This window comes from Oxyura jamaicensis, chromosome 15 (assembly GCF_011077185.1).
Source record: "Oxyura jamaicensis isolate SHBP4307 breed ruddy duck chromosome 15, BPBGC_Ojam_1.0, whole genome shotgun sequence".
Classification (NCBI taxonomy): Eukaryota; Metazoa; Chordata; class Aves; order Anseriformes; family Anatidae; genus Oxyura; species Oxyura jamaicensis.
The window spans coordinates 5,058,939-5,080,943 of NC_048907.1; the positions used below are offsets into that span (position 1 = coordinate 5,058,939).

At 55.5% G+C, this 22,005-nt stretch overlaps 1 protein-coding gene across 4 annotated transcripts in view; it reads right to left on the reverse strand.

Annotated features, from left to right (window-relative positions):
• The window catches only part of OSBP2 (oxysterol binding protein 2), an 80,829-nt gene that overhangs the window by 33,818 nt on the left and 25,006 nt on the right, over positions 1-22,005 (reverse strand). The window contains exon 1 of one of the 4 annotated variants that reach the window (XM_035340621.1): positions 8,814-9,135. The exons of the other annotated variants lie outside the window; for them this stretch is intronic. Coding sequence (XP_035196512.1) covers positions 8,814-8,892 — 79 coding nt within the window. The 5' untranslated portion in view covers positions 8,893-9,135. Of the gene's footprint in view, positions 1-8,813; positions 9,136-22,005 lie in introns of those variants that run through there. 4 annotated transcript variants of the gene reach the window in all.

Genomic DNA, 22,005 nt, shown 5'->3' on the forward strand with positions numbered 1-22,005 from the left:
GGAGACACGCGACGCGCTTTCTGATCAGTCCCCACCAGCCTGTGCCCCGTTTGGGATTCTGCACTCCTAAAACAGATGTGGCCATAAAAAGCTATCGATGCAAACGATGGCGGGGCTGGAAACAACCTGCAGGGAGAGACCGAAATAAAGGATGGCGTTCAGCAAAAAAGGGAGAACAGTGACTGGAGACGTGCTAACGGTCTACCAACGGCGATTTCTGCAAAGCAGAAGGGGATGATCTGTTCTCCGTGCCCACAACGGAATGGAGAAGCCAAGAGCCTCGGTTACTGCATGTGGGGGCTTTGCTCAGCGGGGCAGCTGAGCTGCACTGCAAGCACTGTCTGTCCCCCCTCCTCAGAGGGAAAAGGGGAGAAAATGTGCAGAAGAAGGCTCAAGGGTTGAGGTAAGGACAAGGAGCACTCAACAATATCGTCACGGGCAGAACACTCAGCACAGGGAGATGCCTGTAATTCATTACCTATTACTAACACGCTAGAGCAGCGAGAAACAAAAACTAAAAACACCTTCCCCCATCCTCCTTCTTCCTCCTCCTCCTCAAGCAAGCGTGCAGATGGCGGCACGCTTGCTTTAGGAGGAGGCAGGGTGAGGGCCCGCTCTCCTTCGCCAGAGGATCGCGCCAGCAGCGACCAGAACCACCCAGCTGAGCTCAGACCTGCTGAACCAGAGCCGCACGTCCCCGAGGGCAGAGCTGGCAGGGAGCACGACCGGAGATGAAAACGAATCCGCAGCTGATGTTATTGTTCCGACGGTGACGAGTTGGCTGCGTTGGGCACAGCCAAATGCCCCTTCCTGTCCCCAGCAGCCAGTTCTGAATAAAAATGAAAAATAAGGAACAGTTGTGAAGGTGTGATTACAGGGAAATAACTGTTCATTACCGGAGAACTGCTCACACTGCACATCACATCACCAGGAAAGAAAAAAAAAGGCCTGACAAAAATAGAAAAGTTTCGTTATACAACTGGGAACAGCATCAACACACCGCGTACTGACCTGAGCAGCGGGGCCAGCTCAGGGCACAACGCTCTGCCTCGCTGCATTCGCAGCATCACAGAATGGCTGAGGTGGGAAGGGACCTCTGAAGATCACCGAGTCCAACCCCCCTGCCGAGCAGGACCACCAAGAGCACCGTGCACAGGACGGCATCCAGGCGGGCTGTGAGTATCTCCAGAGAAGGAGACTGCTCCACCTCTCTGGGCAGCCTGTCCCAGTGCTCTGTCACCCTCCCGGTGTCCCCTCATACTGAGCTGGAACCTCCTGTGCTTCAGGTTGTGCCCGTTGCCTCTCGTCCTGTCGCTGGGCATAACTGAGAAGAGACCGGCTCCAGCCTCTGCCAGCCCCGCCATGCACAGCCCCACGCCCAGCTTGGCGGAAAGAGCCGGCTGGCAATGACAGCTCTGCTGAAACCCGCATGTTCCCAGATCAGCAAAATCACCATTGGGGTCGGCTTGTTTGTGAGTTTTTTTTGGAGACGAAAACCCACTGGAAACCTCCCTCCACATATCCACGGGTCGCAAGGCCTTGCCCCACCGCGGCGTGGGGTGCCCCGGCCTCCTCTTCCCCAGCGCCTCGCACGCAGCTATTTAAAACCACCTAAGGTCTTGGGTAGCCTCCAAGCGTGTCACTGAACGTACATTTTTAATGATGCTCGGATGTTTTCCAGCCACAGGCCTGGCTACGATTTCAGCAGAGCAAGGAGCGAGGCTGCCGTGAGGAGCGACCTCCCCAGCTCGCACCCAGGAGCGGAAGAAACAGGGAACACTGCTGGCGGCACAGCTGGATGTTTATTAAATTTCTTTAAAAAGTCTTTTTCTGGCCGTCTCCTGGCAGCAGGGAAAACACAGCCTGCCCCAGGCTCTCTCTTCTTCCCAAAGCCGGTCGGAGATGGACAGAGGACGCTCCGACGCTCCCGTCAGCTCTCTCCTTCCCCGCCAGCCCTCAGTAACATGAACGAAGTGACAGGGGACCGTGCTCCCGGGAGGGGAGCAGCGATGCAAACGGAAGCAAGGAGGTGGTCACGGGGCTGTGACAGCACCGTCCCTGCGGAACCGTGGCCGCAGCAGGACCAGGAATAGGACAGGAAAATTGGTCAGCCCCGGGGGCTTCAAACCACTCGCACCAAATGACACAGCCCGTCCTGAAACCTCTGCTGCCGCAACGCTGCCCGGAGCGGCTCAGGAAAGGACGAGCTTTTTTCCTGCCAAATGCAGTAGATAACGCACCTCCCGCACAGGTGCGTCCCGACGGACTTGTAAGCTCAGCTCAGGCAGTTGCACAAGCAAAGATTTTGGAGGAACCATTACAGAGCTGCCCAGGGTGAGCTGCCAGGCAGCGCGACACGGACACCGGCCCGTTAAGGCGTGCCCTTATGCGTGTTTACGTCTGCCTGAGCCACCTACGCTCAGCTTACCCGTGCGTAAGAGGATCAGAGCAGGTGTCAGTTACCCACCTTCATCCAGTTCCACACGGGTCAGGAAGGGTGAGTGGAAACAGAGGGATGTGAGCGACCTGGAAATCTCTCAGCCCCTTCGTTCCACCGCCCCGGCGTAACGGAGAGCCCCATGCACAGAGAGGGCGAAAGCAGCTCACGAGCAGTCCCGAGGAGTCCGACCTAAGCCCTCTTCCCACTGCTTCTGCTTTTGGTTTCAAGCCCTGTTCCTGCGGTACTCACAAGCAGGCACTTTGCCCCGCAGCACACACCTCCACCAGCCTCCCTGCGAGCACTGGGCTGCCAGGACAGACTTTTTAAGGCTTTGAACTGGAAGGAAAGACAAAGCTTTTGTTAGTCCCTTTATAAAGAACATGCAACGGACAGCAAGGGTGACACCCCAGAAAAATACAGAATTTCACCCAAGAGACCTTTCACCGAGCGAGGAACGCGGCAAACCCGTGCTGGGACAAGGACACGCACCCTGGGTGCCACATGGGGACCCCACTAAATATATGTTTCTGCTAAATATCATTGAGAGATTAAAACACCACATCTGAGGATGCTACGGCACAGAGGGCAGGCACACGGGCGCTTGCACCGACGGAGCTGTGCAGCCCCGAGCAGCTCTGCTGCCTTCCCTTCCTCCTCCCTTCTTCTCTCCGCTTTCTGGGCAGCAAGTCTTCCCAAACACGCCGGAGCAGGCACGTAACAAAGCACTAAATCCCTCAAGGGGGGAGCAAAAGTAAAATCATTAATGGGCAAACAGCCCTAACAACTCGCTTCCTACAAATGGAAGGATAATTTCATCAGTCCCGCTCGGTGACAGATCGGCCCATCACGGGCAGGGCTCAGACGGGCGCTCAAACCAAGTGAGAGCGCTCAGCATCGTTGGAGCCCTTCCGCCACCCCCGAGCGATGGACTGCCAACGTGGGCTCCCTGCCGCCCCACCTCCCGACAGAGCCTTCCCGCAGCAGCAAGGTCACGCTCCAGAAGCTTGCGAGGTGCAACAAAAGAAATCCGTTCTTGGCTTCCTCTCCATCTTTCACGACTGCAGGTGCCATTGCCCCGGTGCTGCTCCAAGAGACAGAAAATGTTTTCCAAAGCTTTCCAACCCGCCCCCCCCCCCCCGGTCTTATCAGAAGATAAGAACCCACTAAAGAAGGCAGAGTCTTTCTTGCTGGTGCCCTTGATGACCTGCTGCAAAGCCAGCACAAGGGGCTCCAGGAGGCTGCGCCAGACATCACAGCCCTACCTGGGGAACAGTCCCGCCTCCAGCACCTCCTGGAGCCAGGTTTCTCCCTTCTGTTCCAGCGTGAGGCTTTGTTTTTGGAAGGTGAGGAATCCAGCCAGCACAGGAACGTGTCCTAAGCAGCCAGGAACCCGCTAAAACCTGATGTAGCGCGTCACCTGCCAGCTTGGCACAGACAGGAAGAATTCTGCCATTAAATGCTCTCTTTGTGATGGAGAGACCTTCCCAGCCCTCTGCTGCAGTGCTTTGGGGTTTTGTTCAGAAGAGGTGCATCCGAAGCGCTCCCGGCTCAGCCACGCTCGCTGCCTCCACGAGGGCGTGAGCAGCCACGGCAGAATCCGGCCCTGCGGCCCCTTGCTGCTTGGGCAAGCGGCGAGGGCATTAACCGTGAGCTGGAAGGAGCAAAGCAAGCTGTTCCCTTGGGGTTGGATGCTGACCACCACCCCCACCCCGGACACCCAGGCAGCTCCAGGCACCCGTGGAGCTGCTCTGCCCATCCTCAGGGTCCGTCCGCCCCTGCGATGAGCCCGCATTACCCACCAAACCCCACTCTGCATCCTTCCCCCTGGTGGCCGGGTTAGTTTTCTGCTGGATGAGAGAGCGTGAAGCCAGTTTTAATCCGATGAACTACGGGCACAGCAGCAACAATTTCATCTCCACGGGACTACAAAGCAGGACGGGCAGTGGCTCACTCATGTTTGGCCACATGCTCCTCTCCGCACAGCAGTTACTGTCAAGGACTTAGTGGAAATGCATCCTCTAAACCAGCAATTTGCCCCTGGAATTGTTCCTCCATCATCTGCCCCGATCCAGGTTTGGCTGGGAACCGCACGCCCACAGAGCCAGGCAGTTAAATGATGCGGCATCTTCTCCCGCAGAAGTGCTGTGCTGGCCTTCAGTGCAGCCTCGTCGGTAAAGAAGCAAAAAATAAATCAATTTGTGCTGTACACAGGGCCTCTATTTGCAGATCCATGTGGATGGAGCTCAGAGTTCATCTCCGCTCCTTCCAGTTCTATAAAAACCGTTTCCAGTCTCTAATTACAGCGCCAGGCTGTCAAGATGGCCACTTCCTCCCTAATTACTCTTTGTGTTGAAGACACAGCTAATAAGCCCACATTGTTAGGGGCTGCTGCTGATTAGCTCTGGTGAGAACATCTCCTGCCTGGCGCTGTGCGGCTCTGGCTCCAGGAGCGCACGCATCTCCGCCGGCACCTGCGCGCCCTCGGGTTCCTCCACACTACGCGCACAAAGTCTCCGCGCACGTGTGCAGGAAGAGATCTCCACGGCGGTTATAAATGAATGGGAAAGGGGCGGAGAGGGCAGCGTCCCCAAGCAAAATGAACGGTCCTCCTGCCCGGCACACACGATTCTGCTGGCCACAAAGCCCCGGAGCTGCCAGCGCGCTCGTGCATCTCAGCTGCGGGCGGAGGGCAGCGTCATCCTTCCCTCGCCACCCTCCCTGTGGTGGAAGAGGTGGCCCAGCCGGCTTGGTAGGCAATGCAGTGCCCCTTGTTGGCAAAGAAGGACGTCATCGGGCAGCAGGGATGCTCACCGCCCTACACACTGGTCCTAGCAAGCCCATGAGGGCTGCAGAGGCTCCTCGGAGTCAGAGCGGTGCCTCCGTGCCTTGCCTCGTGCATGCACCTGCATCCACCTGCACAGGTCGATGGAGGGAGCGCTGCGGCTGGTGGAATCATTCGGAGGGAAGCAACAGTGGATTTGTCATCTCCTTGTGCCTTGACACCTCGGTGAGATGCCTTTCCAGCAAACGTGCTACCCAGAGAGACTCTGTCACATAGGAGAAGTGGTATGGAGACTTGGCTGTGAATTTCACACATCAGGTATCAGATATTGCTGCCTATTTTTGGCTTCATCTGCTCTTGGCTGGCTATGCCAAGGAAAGAGGTGTCGTAACTCACACACAACAGCCTCCTTAGGAGATTTCTAAATAAATCTGGAAGAAGGCTGAATCAACACTTCTGCTTTTGGAAGCAGGCTACAGCGCTGTCCATCACCAAGCGAGTACAGCACTTCATCCTGCTGGCCACCTGCACGTGGCCATCAACGCATCCTTCCTTACATAGCGAGAGGGATCTGCACACCAGTTCTAAACAGCTGTTGAAGTAGCTTCTAGCTCAGCCATAAAATAAACTCCGCTGTGCAGCTATAGAAGTGTCCTTCTTCGTGCAGTTAGCTTATGTCCTGGTTAGAAGCGGGTGACCCGTGTGTGTGCCGCGAGCCCACAGCGCTGGGGAGCCCGGCCAGCAGCACGCGGGCAGCAGCAGCCCAGGACCTGACCTCCATCAGAAGGCGACCGTCCGCGTCCTCACCAAGTGCTAACGACAGGTTGCGCCTGCTGACATTTCAGAGCAGGGTCACCAAATGCTCCAAACGCAGGGACGTTCTGCTGCAGCTTTCCTTGGAAGCTGGATTGTGCCGTGAAGAGCTGTGGGATCCTCAAAGAGAAGAACTGCAGACAAGCGAACACCTGACAGCTACCCACCGACCGGCCCTGCTGGCCCGTCCGGGGGCTGCCCCGCTGCACAGGGCGGCAGCGTGACCTTTCACGCGGCGCAGGACAAGGTGCTCAGCACCTCGGCGCTCCCCCCTCGACCCGGCCGATGTCTCCAAAGCCAAGCCACCATCCCACTGGCTCTAAAGGAACAGGATCAAGATACAAATAGAGAAGAGCACCCAACATCTCCTCACTTCCATTCCCTCCTTTCTGTCTCTCTGCAAGTTCTGCCTCGGTTTAACCTTGCAGACACAAGGGACACCCAGCAGAAGCCACCCACAGCCTGAGGCTCTGCTCTGAAGGCACCTCCTGCCCCCGGAAGCTCGGGCTGGTCTCATCAGAAGTCATCAGCATTTTAAACGTACCTCAGAGGGTTCCTTTTCAAGGAGACAAACGGAGTTAAAGCCTTTGTGTTTCTTTTTTTTGTAGAAAACAGCTATTGCAATACAATGATTTTTAAGTGAAAAGCAAGGGATCCTTGGGAAATACCTTCCCTTTGGGGAAATGTATTGCATTTTCCAAGTGGAACGAGCTTACCAGGGACTCCTTCACTGCGCAGCCTGCACATTACATTTTACAGTAAATTGATTTTAACAGCCAGTGTTTTCCAGCCTTTGGGCTTCAGCTTTTGTTGCTAAAAACACTCAAATATCCGCATTTTCCTCCCGGTTCTCCTTCACCACCTGCCTGTGCAGCATTCCCCTGCAACCCGAGGCTACCAGGCACCACATGGGCAGTTTGCACATTTAATACATCCCGGTTCACATCTCGCACGCGCTGTCCCGTGATCCACGTGCCCAGGAGAAGACCGTGAGCGCCCGCAGGCTGCTGCAAGCGCCTCCGGGGTGTACACGAGCCTAATTTGGGCTTACGCCACTTTGCTCCCCACTGGAGCCAACTTACACAAACCAGGAGCACACAGCTGAGATCTGCCAGTCCTCACGCCACCAGCGGGAGAGGAAAACCAAAGGAAAGGAGGGGGCAATCTGGATTTGATTAAAAAAAAACACACCTTTTTTGTCATCTGCCTGAAGACTGCTGTAAATCCTCAAATGCTGGAATTTTGATTTGGCCTATTTGCATCTCTCCCTTCCATGACTTTTTTTTTTTTTTAAGGAAATTACATTTAGGTAAAATAACTTACTGTGAAATGAGGCTTGGGAGCAGGACAGAGACACCTCCACGAGTAGGGACCACACCAAGGGGAGGCCGATGCTGTGCAGCGCTCTGCAGACACCTCCCCACCATGCGTTAATAAAAATAAAACGGGGCCAGCGTTTGCAATAAGGAAGTGGTGAGTTTAACCACCTGTAGCTACCAAAGACAAGATGAGATGTCACTTCTCTTTTGATAGCCAGAAACAGAAATTCCAAGGCTCAGCAAGTCCTGGGGCTTCCTTGCAGTCAGCGAGACACCGGCACGCATGGGGCAAGCTGCCCACAACCCCAGCACCTGCCTCAGAAGGAAGCAAACATTGCCCTGGTTCTCTGCTAACCCCAAAGGAAGCCCAAGTTCACTAGATCAGGCGCCCGCTTCTAACTCGGATATTGCACGATCTCACCTACAGGCAGGTGAATCCCCCACAGGAGGCAGCAGTGACTTGATTCCTTACTGATTTTTTGCATGATTTGTGCCTTTTCCTTCGTCAAACCGATTGAATTACCCCAAGCCACCATCAATTGGATTTGACCACCTGGGAAGGCCAGGTGTCCATCACCCGGCACCGCCAGCCGCGAGCGGAGCTCCTGGGCACTGCAGCAAGGCGAGAAAAGCACAGCCAGCAGCGAGGCGCTGGCACGGAGCATCAGAGCAGCTCTCCGTGCTGGAAGGACGAGCACCGTGCCCGTACCAAGGGTCACCCCATCGCTGGTAACAGCCCAGCTTCCCCCAGCAGCACAAACCCAAAGCTGATCCTGGCGGAGCTCCAGAGAACCCACCGCCCTCGCACCGCAGCTGAAACGAGCCCGGGAGCAGGCAGGGCGGCGAGTACGGGTCCCGGCCACAGAGGGCTGCTCCCGGCTGCCCAGCAGCAGGTGGTGCTCACACAAAGACGTCCTGCAGGACACCGCTGGCTGGCGAGCCGCGAGATGCCGAAGCACTGGCTGCACACAAGTGGTCTCCTTTTGTCTTAACCTCAAAGGAGTTTCTCCTAGAGCAAAACAAACATTATCTGTAACCAATATGTGATGAAACCAAGTAATAGGGCTGGCCAGGCCGTCTATGGCAGGAATTAATTTGACACCACAAACAAATCCAATTTTTGATATTTAAAGTACACAACGTGAACAAAATGTCTTATAATTTAACCCTCTTAGCACCAGAACTTAGTCAACAAAGCTGTGATTTACTTTCTTTTTAAACACCTCATTATTTTTTAAGACAGTGCTGTGCACTTCCAAACGCCAGCCCAAAAACAGACCGGGGCGCAGCACGCCCTCCCCGAGAGCCCCTTCCAGAAGCAAGGGGAGGTCTCGCTCTGGGACGCACAGCCCCCAAGGGCTGCAGCTCTGCAGACCGCTGTCCCCACGGCTCCCAGGGGCTCTGCAGCACCGCAGTGGCCCCCCCCATCCCTCCCTACCATGCCGGGATGGCCACTGACCCTTGGGGAACTTGTTGAGGCAGGCGGAGTTGCAGAAGGAACGGACGGATCCTGACTCCCAGCAGCCCCGGCCCTTCATGCCCAGAGCGGGGCTGCACTCGCGGAGGCTGCACGCTGCATGGCCGTTAGCTTTAGGATGAAGGAGAAAATAAATAAATAAAGAGAGAAGAAACTGTCCTGATTCGGTGATCGTCCTTATTCAGCAGGCAGCGACCCGGCCGCACGCAGCCCCACGTCTCACATCGCCACTTCTCGCCCCACGCTGACAGCAGAGCACTACGGCACCGGCTCGCAGCAGCCACCAGACCCCGTGGTACCGGCATGCACCACTGCTGGCTTCAGTACACACAGCAGCCCTTAACTCCATCTCTGCCAGGAAGAGGCATTCCTCCTCCCCAAAAGGGGGGAACCCTCAGCCCCGGGTAGCAGCGAGGGCGGGATTCACCATGGCCGTCTCCGGAACGATGCACAGCAGGCTACAGGAGACGCAGTCCAAAAAACGAAGGGATGCTGTTTGGTGCAGAGGATGATATTTGGAAGCTTGTCCCTTTAAATGCTACTGGAGGTTATTTTTAGGACGCTCGCTTAAAATATACATCAGAATTTCTTCATTTGTCTAAGAACCTTCATTATATATTTTACTCACGCAGCTCCGTTTCGGATCACCCCGAGAGCCCCTTATAAAACCTCCATGGTTTGCACCCCCCCCCCCCCCGACGGGCGTTTTCTTGCCCCTCTGCTGCAGGAGGATTGGATTTTCCCAGCCTTTAATATTTTACTGGTCCCAGGGGATCGAGCAGGTCCGGAGGCAAAATGCGGCACAAATCAGCGGCACGAGCATCTGCAGCCAGCGCGGCACCGCGAGCGTTCAAAGCGGCACGGCGCGGGGACTTGGGCACGGCACCGAGAGCTTGCCCAGACTTTCAAGGCAATCTGGGTGAAAAGAGGGCAAAATCTGGAAAACGAAGCTCTCGCCACACGCTGCACACTCGAGGGAAAAATGATGCTGGCAACACACATCCGCTCCAATGCGTAGCTTCGTGTGCTTTCCCGACGCAGACATCCTTCTGCATTGGATGAGAACCAGCAGCTTTTCAAGGGAAGAGCCACAAGCAACGTAGGGACAGCAACTGTTAACTGGAGGGGAAGGCCTTGATGGGATTTAGCTCCTAACGAGCACTCCTGCTTCTGCTATCAGATCCAAGAACCAGATGGAGCCGGGATCCATGGTTTGACACGAAGAGCACGGCCAACCCGCACGTACATCCATGCATCCATAGAGAGCCTCCTGGACAGCTCCGTACCCAGACACACGTGCCTGAAGTCATCGCAGTAGCTCGTGTGCATGCCTATCGGCAGCAGGCTTCCTACAGCCCCCGTTACACCAGGACGTTCCCTGACAGCCCACACGTGCCCGACCCCACCAAAACCTTTTCCTTCCCACGGGGAGCCGCGCATCCCAGCTCGTTACACCACGGTACTCTTCCTGCTTTGCTCCTGTAAGCAACCCCCTCGTTGTAGCGGTGACTTAAGCACAAGTTAGTTATAATCCTGTTGCAGAAACTGCAAGGGAGGATCGTGGAAAGCAGCGATAAGATACTTTCCATCGGCTTGAGGTTACTGAATCTTTATAATCAGCTCTACATCTCTTCTGGCGGCTGCCATGAGCCTCCTCCTGCAAATAGTTAAGTCACAGGCACAGAGCTACCCACCTAAATGCTTGAAGAATTAGTCTGAAGTTCCCTGCTTAAAAACAGATTGCGGATTTATCCCTGCATTTAATTCACTGCGCTCGAAACCAAGAGCTACCGAATAAAAGCCTTGGTCCCTGGCTCAGCAAAAGGCACCTGGGAAACGCCGCACATCAAGGTGGAATTCCTGCTCGCTTGCTTTCCACGAGAAACACCCAAGCAATCTGAATTAGGTGCCTGGTTCTGCACGCAGCAAAAGGTGGCAGGAGGCACGGGTAAGCCCAGGTGGACCGGGGTGGAGGCAGGAGGGGAACACTCACCTCCTGCTGGCACTTCCCACGGCCACGGCTCTACGTTCGGCTTCCCTCACAAGCTCTGCCTTCCCAGGAGCGCGGAAGAAAACCAGGCAGCAAAGCCGGGCTGATGAAGGTAGCTTTGCTTTTAGCCTGACCGCTTCGTCCGAGTTGGATGAAATTCAAAACCTCGAAGGAATTCTCTACCTGAATGTGACCACTAACACCCAAAACAACCAGACACCCAGGGCATACGTACTTCAGCGTCTCCTTTTGCCATCATTATTCACCTATCTTGGAAGTGTCCGTAGTCCTTAACCCTTCCACATCACTACGGCTGTACCACATCTATTTACAAAAACAACCACTAGAAATATCAGACAAATTTAAAAAACAATCCGGAGCTCCAATAGGATGAGTTGCACAAAACCAACTCGACTCCAGCTCATTTGTTAGCCCATCAGAAAGGCTGCATGCCCAGCAGCTCCTGCCTGGCACGGGGCAGAGGCAGCGCGGTGGAAGGGCCGCACACGCCAGCAGCCGGTGCGGTTGTGGCCGCGGGTATGGCATCACCAGCCTGCACACTGCTTGAGGTGCATCAGCCACCGTAAGGTTCCTACCAAACGGCGACAAAGCCCTTCCAGAGGTACTACACGCACAGAAACAAGCACAGCCACTCGAGCCACAGGCACCAGAATTGAAGCGGCCAAACTCCCCCCGCGTCACAGCGGTCTGCGCTTACACGGCTCCGGACGGCGTTTGCCACAGCCCCTCTTCCTCACGCAGCGCTCGGGATGGGCTGGGGATGTAGCACCGAAGATCGGCACCACGCAGCTCCCATCGAGGGCGATCCGCATGCCAGCAGGGGCCCTGCAGGCTCCATACCCACCTCGGGTCCCCGCATCACCTCGGTGCGCGCCGGCAGCCGCGGTCCGGCACATCGGGGTCGCCTGAGGATGGCGGCGGTGCCACCAGCCGCCCTGCACCCGGAGGAACAGGACAGCAGCCAGAGGCGGGGGAATTTCAGCTGGTCCGGCTTCAGGCTTTCTAAGGGATAAGCCCACACAAGCCCCTTTTCACAGACCTCCTCTCGAGCTGGGCAGATTTGCATTTTCAGAGGGACAAAAGCCACACAAAGACGGGCGCCCTGCCAAATTCCAAGCCTTTGCTTCAAACCCTACGGGAGGCAGCATGGCTTAAAACGACGCTGGTGGCTTTTGTCTGCGTTGAAACACCGTGTTTTCCCTTCACCAGACCTGCACAAACATTCCAAAATCATACAAAAAAAAAATCTGCCACCTGAACACAGCCAGGACACAGACACGGGAGAGGTAGGCAAAGGTAAACACAAGGAAACGGAGAATCCTGTGCCAGAAAGCACGGTGCACAGGTACCAGTGAGAGGCGGCTGCGCCGCTCGCAGCAGCGATGTGGGACTGGAAGGGACACGGAGAAACACCCTCGTGGCATGCGGGCAGCACCAGGAGTGCCCTAGGGCGCACACGGCTGCCCACGCAGGGTTCTTTCCAGCCCAGGGACGTGCTGCTGCACACCGACGGGGCTGCCTCTGCCCCCTGCAGCCCTGGGAGAGGATTGGTTGCCTTTCTCCCATGCAAAAACCTTCAGCGTGTTTGAAAACACCGGTAACGCCCCTGGAATCCCCTTCCTTCTCTTTTTTGTTTTAATTTTACTTCTTTCTTTCTTTTTCTTTTCCCCCATTACACTTCTCCTGGCTTTGCTACATTTCACCTTCCTGATATGGGACAACTCACCAACTTCCTAAACCTCTTCTGCCTCCAGCTGCCATTCCTATCCTCGCTCCTAGAAGTCATTCACGCCATGGCCTCGCAGCAAGGAAATCCCCCAGGCTTTCAAAAGGAAAATACAAATTAGCATTTTAAAACTTTCTCCTGCCAACCAGGTAACACCCTACCTCCTGCTGCACCTTCTCACAAGTCCTGCGTACCGAAGGAAAAATTATTTCAGGGTTAAAAAGTAAAGAGGGATACAAGATGTAACCTATGTACACAGAGGTACGTGGCAGCTTTGCTCCTCTGGCTCTTTGGACTTTCTCACTCCTCTTTCTACAAGGAATTATTTTGCACTCCTGCCACAAGCTTATTCTTAATAACACCCGAAAACCAATCTCACCTCTGCATCTGGTGCCGGGGTTACCCAGCCCCTCACCATCCGCGCCGCCGGGACAGAGCCAGGGAACCCCAGTACAGTGCAGGAGAAGGTGGCAGGACTGCAGTGGGTGTTCACTGCGGGTATTTCCTTTCCTGACGAAAAGCAACATCACCCCTGGCTGTCAGCAGAACGCCGCGCCCTGCTCCTGAAGCCCAGGGGAGCTGCGTGAGCATCCTCAGCCCCATCCCACTGCTCCTGGGCTGCTGAGGTCAAACCAGGACACCAAAAGGCGAGAGCACAACCCCCCCTCAAGGTGATGCAGGAAGGCCACTTCCAGAAAAACAGATCCCTGGGAGCCTTTCTCTGGCTCTGCCCAAGGATCCGCTGCTGCTTTACATTTTGTTCCTTCCTCCCTTTATCTTACTTCACTCAAGAAGCACTGCTGGACACCCACGGGCACCTTGCTTACCCTGGGTCCTGGGTCCAGCTGAAGCAGCCAGCATGCGGACCTCGCGTTAAAGCGCTGATGGTTCTGCTCATGCACGGGTCAACCACGGCTCTTTGTCACCACGTCGGTCACCGCGGGTCACAGCCTGGCATCGAGGCAGGAAACAAACTGTTAACAAACGTGTTTTATGCGCAGCTCGATTTTTAGCCCGATTCTGCTCCTCTCAGCGCTCGCATCGAGGGCGGCGGGAACAACTCGCACAGAGCTCAGAGGGGGCGCCAAGCGCTCCGACAGCTAACGCAGAATGGTGCAAGCGGGACCCCGTGGCCGAGCTACCCCAAGCTGCTGTTTATCCTCTGCAGTGTGAGAGCCTGACAGGAGGATTAAAATACACGGAAAACAACCCCTGCAAACAAAACATCTTGCCTCTTCACGAGGAATGGCTTTAAAAATTCGTCTCGTTGCAGTATTCTGGCCCAACACGTGTCCAAAATCCCCCCCACACTGCAACGCTACGCACCTCCAGCAGACTTTTTTTTTTTACTTGCCCACTGAAAAGGCATCAGAACCTCTTCTTCCACGGTAATTTTAAAGCTGACAACAACAAGCTACCCGGGGAACACAGCACTCACCCCCAGGTGTCACTGCAGCACCAAATACCACCACGTGCTGAGAAATGCGCGGAACGATCGGCAATGCCCAGAACCTTGCAGTTTGTGTTCACGTCACCGTCCTGCTTTGAAGTTTTCCCACGCGTGAGAACGCAAACAAGAAAGTCAGGTGTAATATCGTACTGAATGGTTGACCAGTTACTGCTCTTCGCTCTGAATGTCAGCATCAGGAAAGCACCCAGGAAACAAAACAGCATTTATTTTCCATTTCTAGTTGGTGTGTGTGTGTGGGGGGGGGGGGGGGGGGGTTGTTTTGTTTTAACCCTTAAAAAAAACCTTCCTTAAAACAGCGCAATCCTTACTGGCCTTTCCTGCCAGTCTCCGCAAGCGATCCTGGTACTGCACAGCAAGGAAATACATGGTTTTGGTCACTTTTAGTTGCTTCCTTCAGGAATTTCAAGCACAGGGGTCAGCACCCTGCTGAGCGAGATCCCGGAGTCACCAAAAACAAAAAGAAGCAATTTCAGAAGCCGAGACGTAAACTGCAGCCGCCTGCAGGCTGCCAGAAGAGCCGCCTCCAGCAGGTTTTGTCACTCAGCCCCACACCGAACCCCAAAAGCCACAAAGCTCCTGGGGAGCAGGAACACGGGGTCTGACTCCCTCTGACCGCACCGCTAACGACTGCTCGATGCTGTTGAAGACTTGGCACTCAGCATAACCTCGTATGGCAGGAATTAGGGGTAATTCAGCTTTGACAACACTCATTGCTTCTCATTTCCCCTATTTTTCAGACCGTTTCAGTCTCCGGTGCCAACACCAGTAAATACACATCCAACTGTCTGGGCATTTTAGGATCCGGAGGCCCCGAAGGGGTACTGAGGCTTAGGTAGGAGCTCAGTGCTACAGTCCAGTTCCACAGCTGCTTTTTTCCAGTACTATTCACTGAGAAAAAGAAAACCCATTAAATACGTATGTTAAAAACAGCTGGGCCATTTGCCGGCACGCCGTTAGGAAGCGGAAAAAAGAAACGCATCAAACGAAACGACTTCAGTAACGCCTCTCCGATGGGCTCTGAGAGGACAGCTTCCTGCTGTCAGGTCCCAAACTAGGGACGAGCAGCAGCTGGGGCAGACGAGCCTGCACCTCCAGCCCATGGAGAACACGACATCCTGTGATCTCCTCGGCTGGCACCACGTTTCCAGCCCGAGACCTTCGGGGAGACCTGGATTTTTAGCAGCGGAACGGAGACGGCTTCCAAAAGAAGTTCAATGGAAAGGGCTTCCCGACAAAAAAGGCACATGGCCCTTTTTTCCCCTTGAAGGCTAACTTATTTCAATCATTTCCTTGATAGGGTATTGAGAATGTCCAAACCCATTCATGGGTCTCGTCCAGCTCTGTGACCAGGTCCAAGCGTGCCACGTGCTCAGGTGGGTATTTCAGGTGGCCACCTTCTCTGCCCCCAGGTCCCTCGGCAGCAGCACAGCAGTAACGCCGTCAGTCGCCTCTGCAAAGGAGAGGGGACCTTACCAGCCACTCGACGCACAAACCACCAGCTGAACTCAGTTTCAGCTGTTCCCATTGAATTGCCAACAGGCACAAACTAGAAACAGCGACCGCCTTGCAGCCCGCGGTTCGGACAGGTCTGCTCAAGGCGACGCCCTGCATCGCTGCTGGCTCCGTGCAGCTGAAAACGGGCACAGGATGGGACCTACCCACCGTGTCTCACATTGGAAAGTGAGAACGTCAAAGCGTGAGCCCCTGTACAGGCAGCAAAACCAAGGACCTCTTTTGGGAGACCCTCTTCCATCCCCAGGAAGGAGCAGATGGGGCCGGGAGGCACCAAGCCACTAAAATCCAATGCCCCCCAGGACGTTTATCAGCAGCCCTGTCACACTCCAGGACCCGCAGCATCACCAGCTCCCTCTCAGCCTGCAGTTCTGCCCCCTCACCCGTAAGGAGAATAAAGGTGGCATTAAATTCTCTGTCACCGAGTTCATTTTCATTTCCTAGCGGGAGAATTTTGGCTTCATGCGAAATCACCCCACCCCACAAGCCCTGCCCCACCAAAAGCAACCGCTGCATCCCAGGAGCGCAGACACCTGCGCGTGTCGGACGCCTGCGTTGCGCTCGCTCGCGCCGAGCTGATGCCGAAATCAGGGAGCCGACCGCTGAGCTGGGGGAGCAAACCCAAACCCCGTGCCCCCAGGCAGGCTCAGCAGCTCCTTCCCAGAGCCAGATCCCCGCCATCGGGAGCGGGGCAGCTCAGCGCCCTGCCGGATCGCTGGGATGCGCCCCAGGGAGCAGGTGTGGGGTCGTGATGGGTTTCAGCACCGGGAGGAAGAGGAGGGCTGCAGGAACGCGCAGCGCCACGAGGTGCCAGCACAGGCTGGGCAGAGGAGCTGCTTCCACACCGATGTCTCCGTGCGGTGGGCGTTCGGTGGTCCCCAGGGGGCTCAGCCACTGAAGACGCCCGCCGCACCTCCCCCAAGCAGCCCGGTGCATCTGAGCACTGCCGGGGTTCACACGGGGGAAATGCTGGCTCTCCTGCTCCTCCGGAGAGCTCTCACGCAGGCTTTGCCCACTAAGCCCTGCAGCACAGAAGCCTTTAAAAGATAGTAGAAAAGGCAACGACAGTGAGCAAACGCCTTCAGCACCTTTGCTGCCGGCCCTCTGCGGGGATGCCCCTTACCCAAAAGCCCCAGGAGCCTCATGATGGATCCCGTGCCGCCAGCCCTCCTCCGTGCAATGGGAACACGGGGTTTGCGGAGGAGACGGGGAGGAGATGTGCCAGGAGAGGGCAACCTGCCACCGCTGCATCACTCCAGCAAAGCGCCAGCGCCCAGCTCGGGCCTCAGGCACGGCACCCACACAGCTACAGCCATGGAGAGCAGCGTGCCACCCGGGGAACCAAGTGCCACCACCACCACAGTCTTTTTCTACTTGGTTTAGGGTCATTTTGGTGGAGTTTCTCATTCTTTTGGGCCCCTGCACTGGATGCCATGCTCTGCAGTGCCCTAAATGACTGCAGAACACCTAAATCGCCTCTTCACCCATCCCAAGAGACACACACCCAAAGCCGCACACATCGGTGCTACCCCACAGTTCCAGGGGCCTGCCTGCGCCAGGCATAGCAGGTGTCCTTAAAGGAAAGCTGCCCCTTCTCAAACAAGTCCCTTGGAGGTTTTCTCACTTCTCCCTGGCCCAGAGCACTCGGGAGAAACCAGGAACACAGAGAAAAACTAGTTTAGCCCCAGGAAGAACTATGGAGGGACTTGGTTTGTGCTTTAAGGGTGGAACAAGCCACCCATGCCCCAGAACTGCAGCCAGGGGCATTACTGTTCTCTTTCCATACGACTCCTCTTCTTGCTGGATCACCTAAACTTACTGGCGAGATTCTCCAGACCACCCTGTGCCCGTCGGTGGTTTTCGCTTACATCCAGCCAAAGCATCGCCACCAGACTAACCCACAATAAAAACATTTCCCTTCCCCACATTGAGCTCAAATCCAGTTCTCCATTTTGCAGGTGTGGTGCAGATGCTGACATGCTCAGGTGGACAAAGAGCGAAGCAGGAGGCTCCCTTGCAGCCATTCATCCCTGAATGACTTATTTCTAATTAGAATTGTTATTATTTTCAGACCTAAAAATTGATTTTCCTCCAGTAGCCTTCCTCTGTGCCAGGAAAACAAAAAGCACTCGCGAATCCTAAGTGCCTAATAACACAGAAATACACGGAGCCAGTTATTCGAGCTGGAAACACTCCCCCTTGCCACGTCCAAGGCACGCTCCCACTTGCACAAAAGCCCCTGCTATGTCATTCAGGGTTTAAAAAAACACTTAAGGGTGAAACTCACTTGCTTTGAGCCTTTAACAACCACACCCGTCAGCACTTCATAGGCACTCTGTGTCCCCACGTAGCATCTCGAGTTTATGCGGTAAGGTTTTGGTAGCTGGAGCCGCAGGGGTGGCCTCTGTGAGACGAGTCTGCCCCAGGGTAGATAAGGGCCAATTTCAGCTGGCTCCTTGTCCTTACCTCAACCCCTGAGCCCTCTTCATCACGTTTTCTCCTCTTTTCCCTTTGGGGAGGGGGACAGAGAGCGGTTGTGGTGGAGCTCAGGTGCCCCGCAGGGTGAAACCACCGCACGTGGGAACTGCGCCATTAGCAGCACCGGGAAAGCCCCCCAGGAGCGATGGGCGCAGAAAAGCCCAGGTGTCAGATTTAAGCATCTCCAGACAACGCTGCTCCAGAACTGCTCGGGGCGCTTGATGCCAGCAGTACCTGCAGCACAAGGCGGCGCCACCGCATCCTCCACGGAAAATAAGAAAAGGAGCCACGTCTGGAAGAGGCCGTGATGCGCCTCACCCTACGCGTACCAGCACCTAGCAGCTGTTTGCTTCATTTCTCGCTGCAGCCGCAGGCTGCCCCCAGCCCCTACCAGCTATAAATAAGCTCACAGCCTGCGCTCAGCACGTGCTGTGCTCAGGGAGCTGCTGCTTGCCAACCTCCGCGGCACGGGTTCGTGAAGGAGCTGCTGTGGGTGCAGGATGTCAGCCACCAGGCCTGGAAGTCCAAGGGTAAGTTTAAATCAGAGCTGGGCCCAGCCCAGCGGTGCAGCCAGCAAACCAGCGCCCCGGGGATCAGCGAGGAAGCATCCTCACCGACTTGCATCCCAGCTGCAGCTGTAAGTTAGCAAAACGACAGGCTGAGCTATTATTAGCAAGCGAATGAAACAGCACATCCCTCCCACTTCTGCCCGCCGCAGAGCAGCGGCTTTCAGAGCGCAGGGAACAGGGCGACGAGCCCAGGCTGCAGCCGGCCTCTGGAAGAGGAGAGGAGCAGCAGGGATGAGCACGAGGGCGGCTTTGCAAGGCCAGAGGCATGCTTTGAAGCCTCCGCTGAGCTGGGAGCTGCTCACACAGCACCCAGGTGTTTCAGCGAGCAGAGCTCCACAGCTCCAGAGGAAACCTGGCTGGGAGCTTCCCCTCAACGCTTCCCATGGGGCCGGCAGCTGGTTCCTGCCGGAGCAGCCCTGGCCATCTCACCACCGCACCAGGTGAACCAGAAACCCCAATATTCACAATACCTGCTGCTCTGGAGCCTGTGAACAAGATCTGAGCAGCACAGCTCAGGTTCACAGCTGCCAGGGCTGGCTCGCTGCTCGCGGCTTCACCTGCAGGCAGACACATGAAACAATCCCGGAACTGTTTGGGCACACGAGCCAAAGGAGCCTGGTTTCCATCCTGCTCTCAGGACATGCAGTCACGCCAGCCTGGAGGGACAGGTGACACAAGTGACAAGGCAAGCAGTCACACAGAGTTCACGTGTGCCATAATCAGATGAAAAGGTAGAAGAAATCAAGAACATAGGTGGGCACATCCCTCTGGCACAGCCCCATAGCCTAGCACCAGCCACCAAACCTGCTCTGGGGGCAGAACCGAGCTGCTCTGGGACCCCCAGGCACCAAAGCCCACCAAGAAGCCCTCATTTGAACGGACAAAACCCAGCATTAACGCCCACTGCCTCTGTTTGTCTGCAGTTCCTGCTTAGAAGCAGCCAACAGCGAACAAACCCAAGGCAGAAGGACCAGGCGCTCAATCCCATTCTCCACAGCTGTGCCCAGAAGCCAGCACAACCCGCAGGTGCTTCGGGGGCTTTGGGACCTGTGCGGGAGAAGTCTGGAGCCAACCCAAGGGCTTGTTCTGTGCCCACCCACCCGGCTCCTCACCAGCACCAGGGCAGTGGCTCCTTCACGCACGGCAAAACTCCCCAAATGCACCCGAGCCTCCAGAGGACGAATCCTGGAGGCAAGGGACAGGCAGGAGATGTTTCGAACCTGGGGAAGTGACCGCACACCACTCGTCAGTCACCAGGCGAGGTAATTCATCATGAATTAAGGAAGATGTGTGCACGCACTTCCTGTTTCATTGATTTCTCTTTGCAGTCTTGACAAGTGACCTTGATAAATTCGTTTTTTTTTTTTTCCTGAAAGCGTGCGAAAATGGTCAAATCAAACAATCAACAAAAAGGCCACTGAGCATTAGACAAAGGAAGCATGCATTTACAAAGAGCTGACAGGCGTGAAACAATGGAATTAACACTTCCTCAAATCATGCACGCACCCCCAGCGAGAGGCAGCAGCATTTGTCCAGGGCGCAGGAGAAGAGAGGCCAACAAATAAGGAAACGAGAAACACGCAAATTTCCCAGAAACAAAAATCGGCAGATGCCCTGACTCAGCCTACACACCGCTCACATTGGGAGAAATTCCCCAGGCTGATCAGATCCACTCTAAAAACAATGAAAAAGGGAAATCTCTAGCGTTTTCCTTTTTTTTTTTTCCATGCCAATATGTGTTCAGGCCACTTACTTTACCCACCCATACCTGAAGTGGGTCATTGCTTCCAAACCCTCTCCATTCAGGGCAATTGCTGGGAGAGCCATCCCTGCAAACACCCAAGCACGCAGCCTCGGGAGATCCAGAGACACAGCCACCTCCCGTGCACCTCATCCCCAGAGCCCCACGCGAGATGCCCATGGGCACGGTGACAGCAAGGGACGGATCCTGCCCCACACTCGTGCCCATGGTGGGGCAGAGGTACCAGAAACGAGGAGCCACAGATCCCATCGGAACACAGCTCCGGATGGATGCTGCGGAGGTGAGGGCTGGGTTGTCTCGGTCTCTCCCCGAAGGTCGGGTTTGAGCAGTGAAGACAAACGGTTAGGAAACCCAGGGCAGCAGCCCAGGGAGCACAGAGGACAGGAGAAGCGCACACAGAGCGCCGGAGATGGCTCCGGCAGCTCCCTGGCACCGCTGCAAAGCGCGGCCGGCAGAAAGCTTTGTGCCTCGGTGCTGGCATCCTCTGAACACAGCCTGCACCCGACCCGGGATGTCGGGGCCCCAGCTGATAACGAGCATAATTATTTCTAAATGAGCACAGTGGAATGTTATTTCACAGCGAATAAACGTTCTGAAATAAGATCGGCATTAAGTCTCACAGCTCCATTAGTGACACATCACAGCTCACGCAGGATTACCTCCGGGAACGGACCGAAACCACCAGCAGGATTAGTCTTTTATGGACACTGCCGGAAAGATGCAGAGGGCCAACACGGGCTTCCCAGGGACTGAAAAATACAGATGGAAAACCCCGAGGGCCAAGCACCACTGTGAAGCCCCGAGAGAAATCCCACTTGCTGTTTTTGAAAGGGGGGAAAAAACCGGCCGAGAGCCTCCAAAGTTCAAAACCCTGATTAGGAACGATTAAGAGTGGGAAAGCCAAGAAAAGAGCCCTGTCTCAGCAGAACTGCCAATCACACTTCCCGTGGCAGCAGCTCCTGGCAGGGCAAACAGCAGCCGGCAGTGCTGGGAAAATCCAGACCGTGCGGATCAAAAGCTAATTAGAAGAGCAAGGTAAGGGAGAGCTGGCAGCGAGCACCCCTCCCGACACGCGCCCTGAGGGAGCACAGCACCCAAGCAGCCGCGCAGAGGAGCGGGGATGGAGCAGCGCCCCGAGGAGGAAGGGAAAAGGGAGCGTGTTTGTGAAAGGCACTGACGGAGCTGGGAACAGCCAGCGCTCTTCCAGCGAGCTGGCGTCGGGAGCACGCAGCCAACAACGAGGGCGATTGTCTCGTCATGCCACAGTCGGAGCAGGAACGCAAGGGACAGCCACCGGACCAGGAGCTCGCTGCGAGGCAAGGGAGGACGTCAACAATGGGACAATTCACAGAGCCGGGCAGGGAAGGTTGCAGATGCTTTGCAGCATCACTTCGCCAAGTCAGACTGTCTTTAGCAAGCAAGCGCCTTGCTTGAAAGAGGGAATAAAAACAGACAAAATTCATCAAGCAACAAGACCAAGGCTATCACTAGTACAGTTAGAGGAAAAGCTTTGGAATAGCTAATTATGGACACTTTACGGCCAAGGTTTTCTTTTTTCTCTGTGACACCCAGCTTTGGTTCTGCCCTGACATCTCCTAAGCCCTGATCTCAGCACGAGGCAGCGGGCACCTCCTGGAGAGGTGGG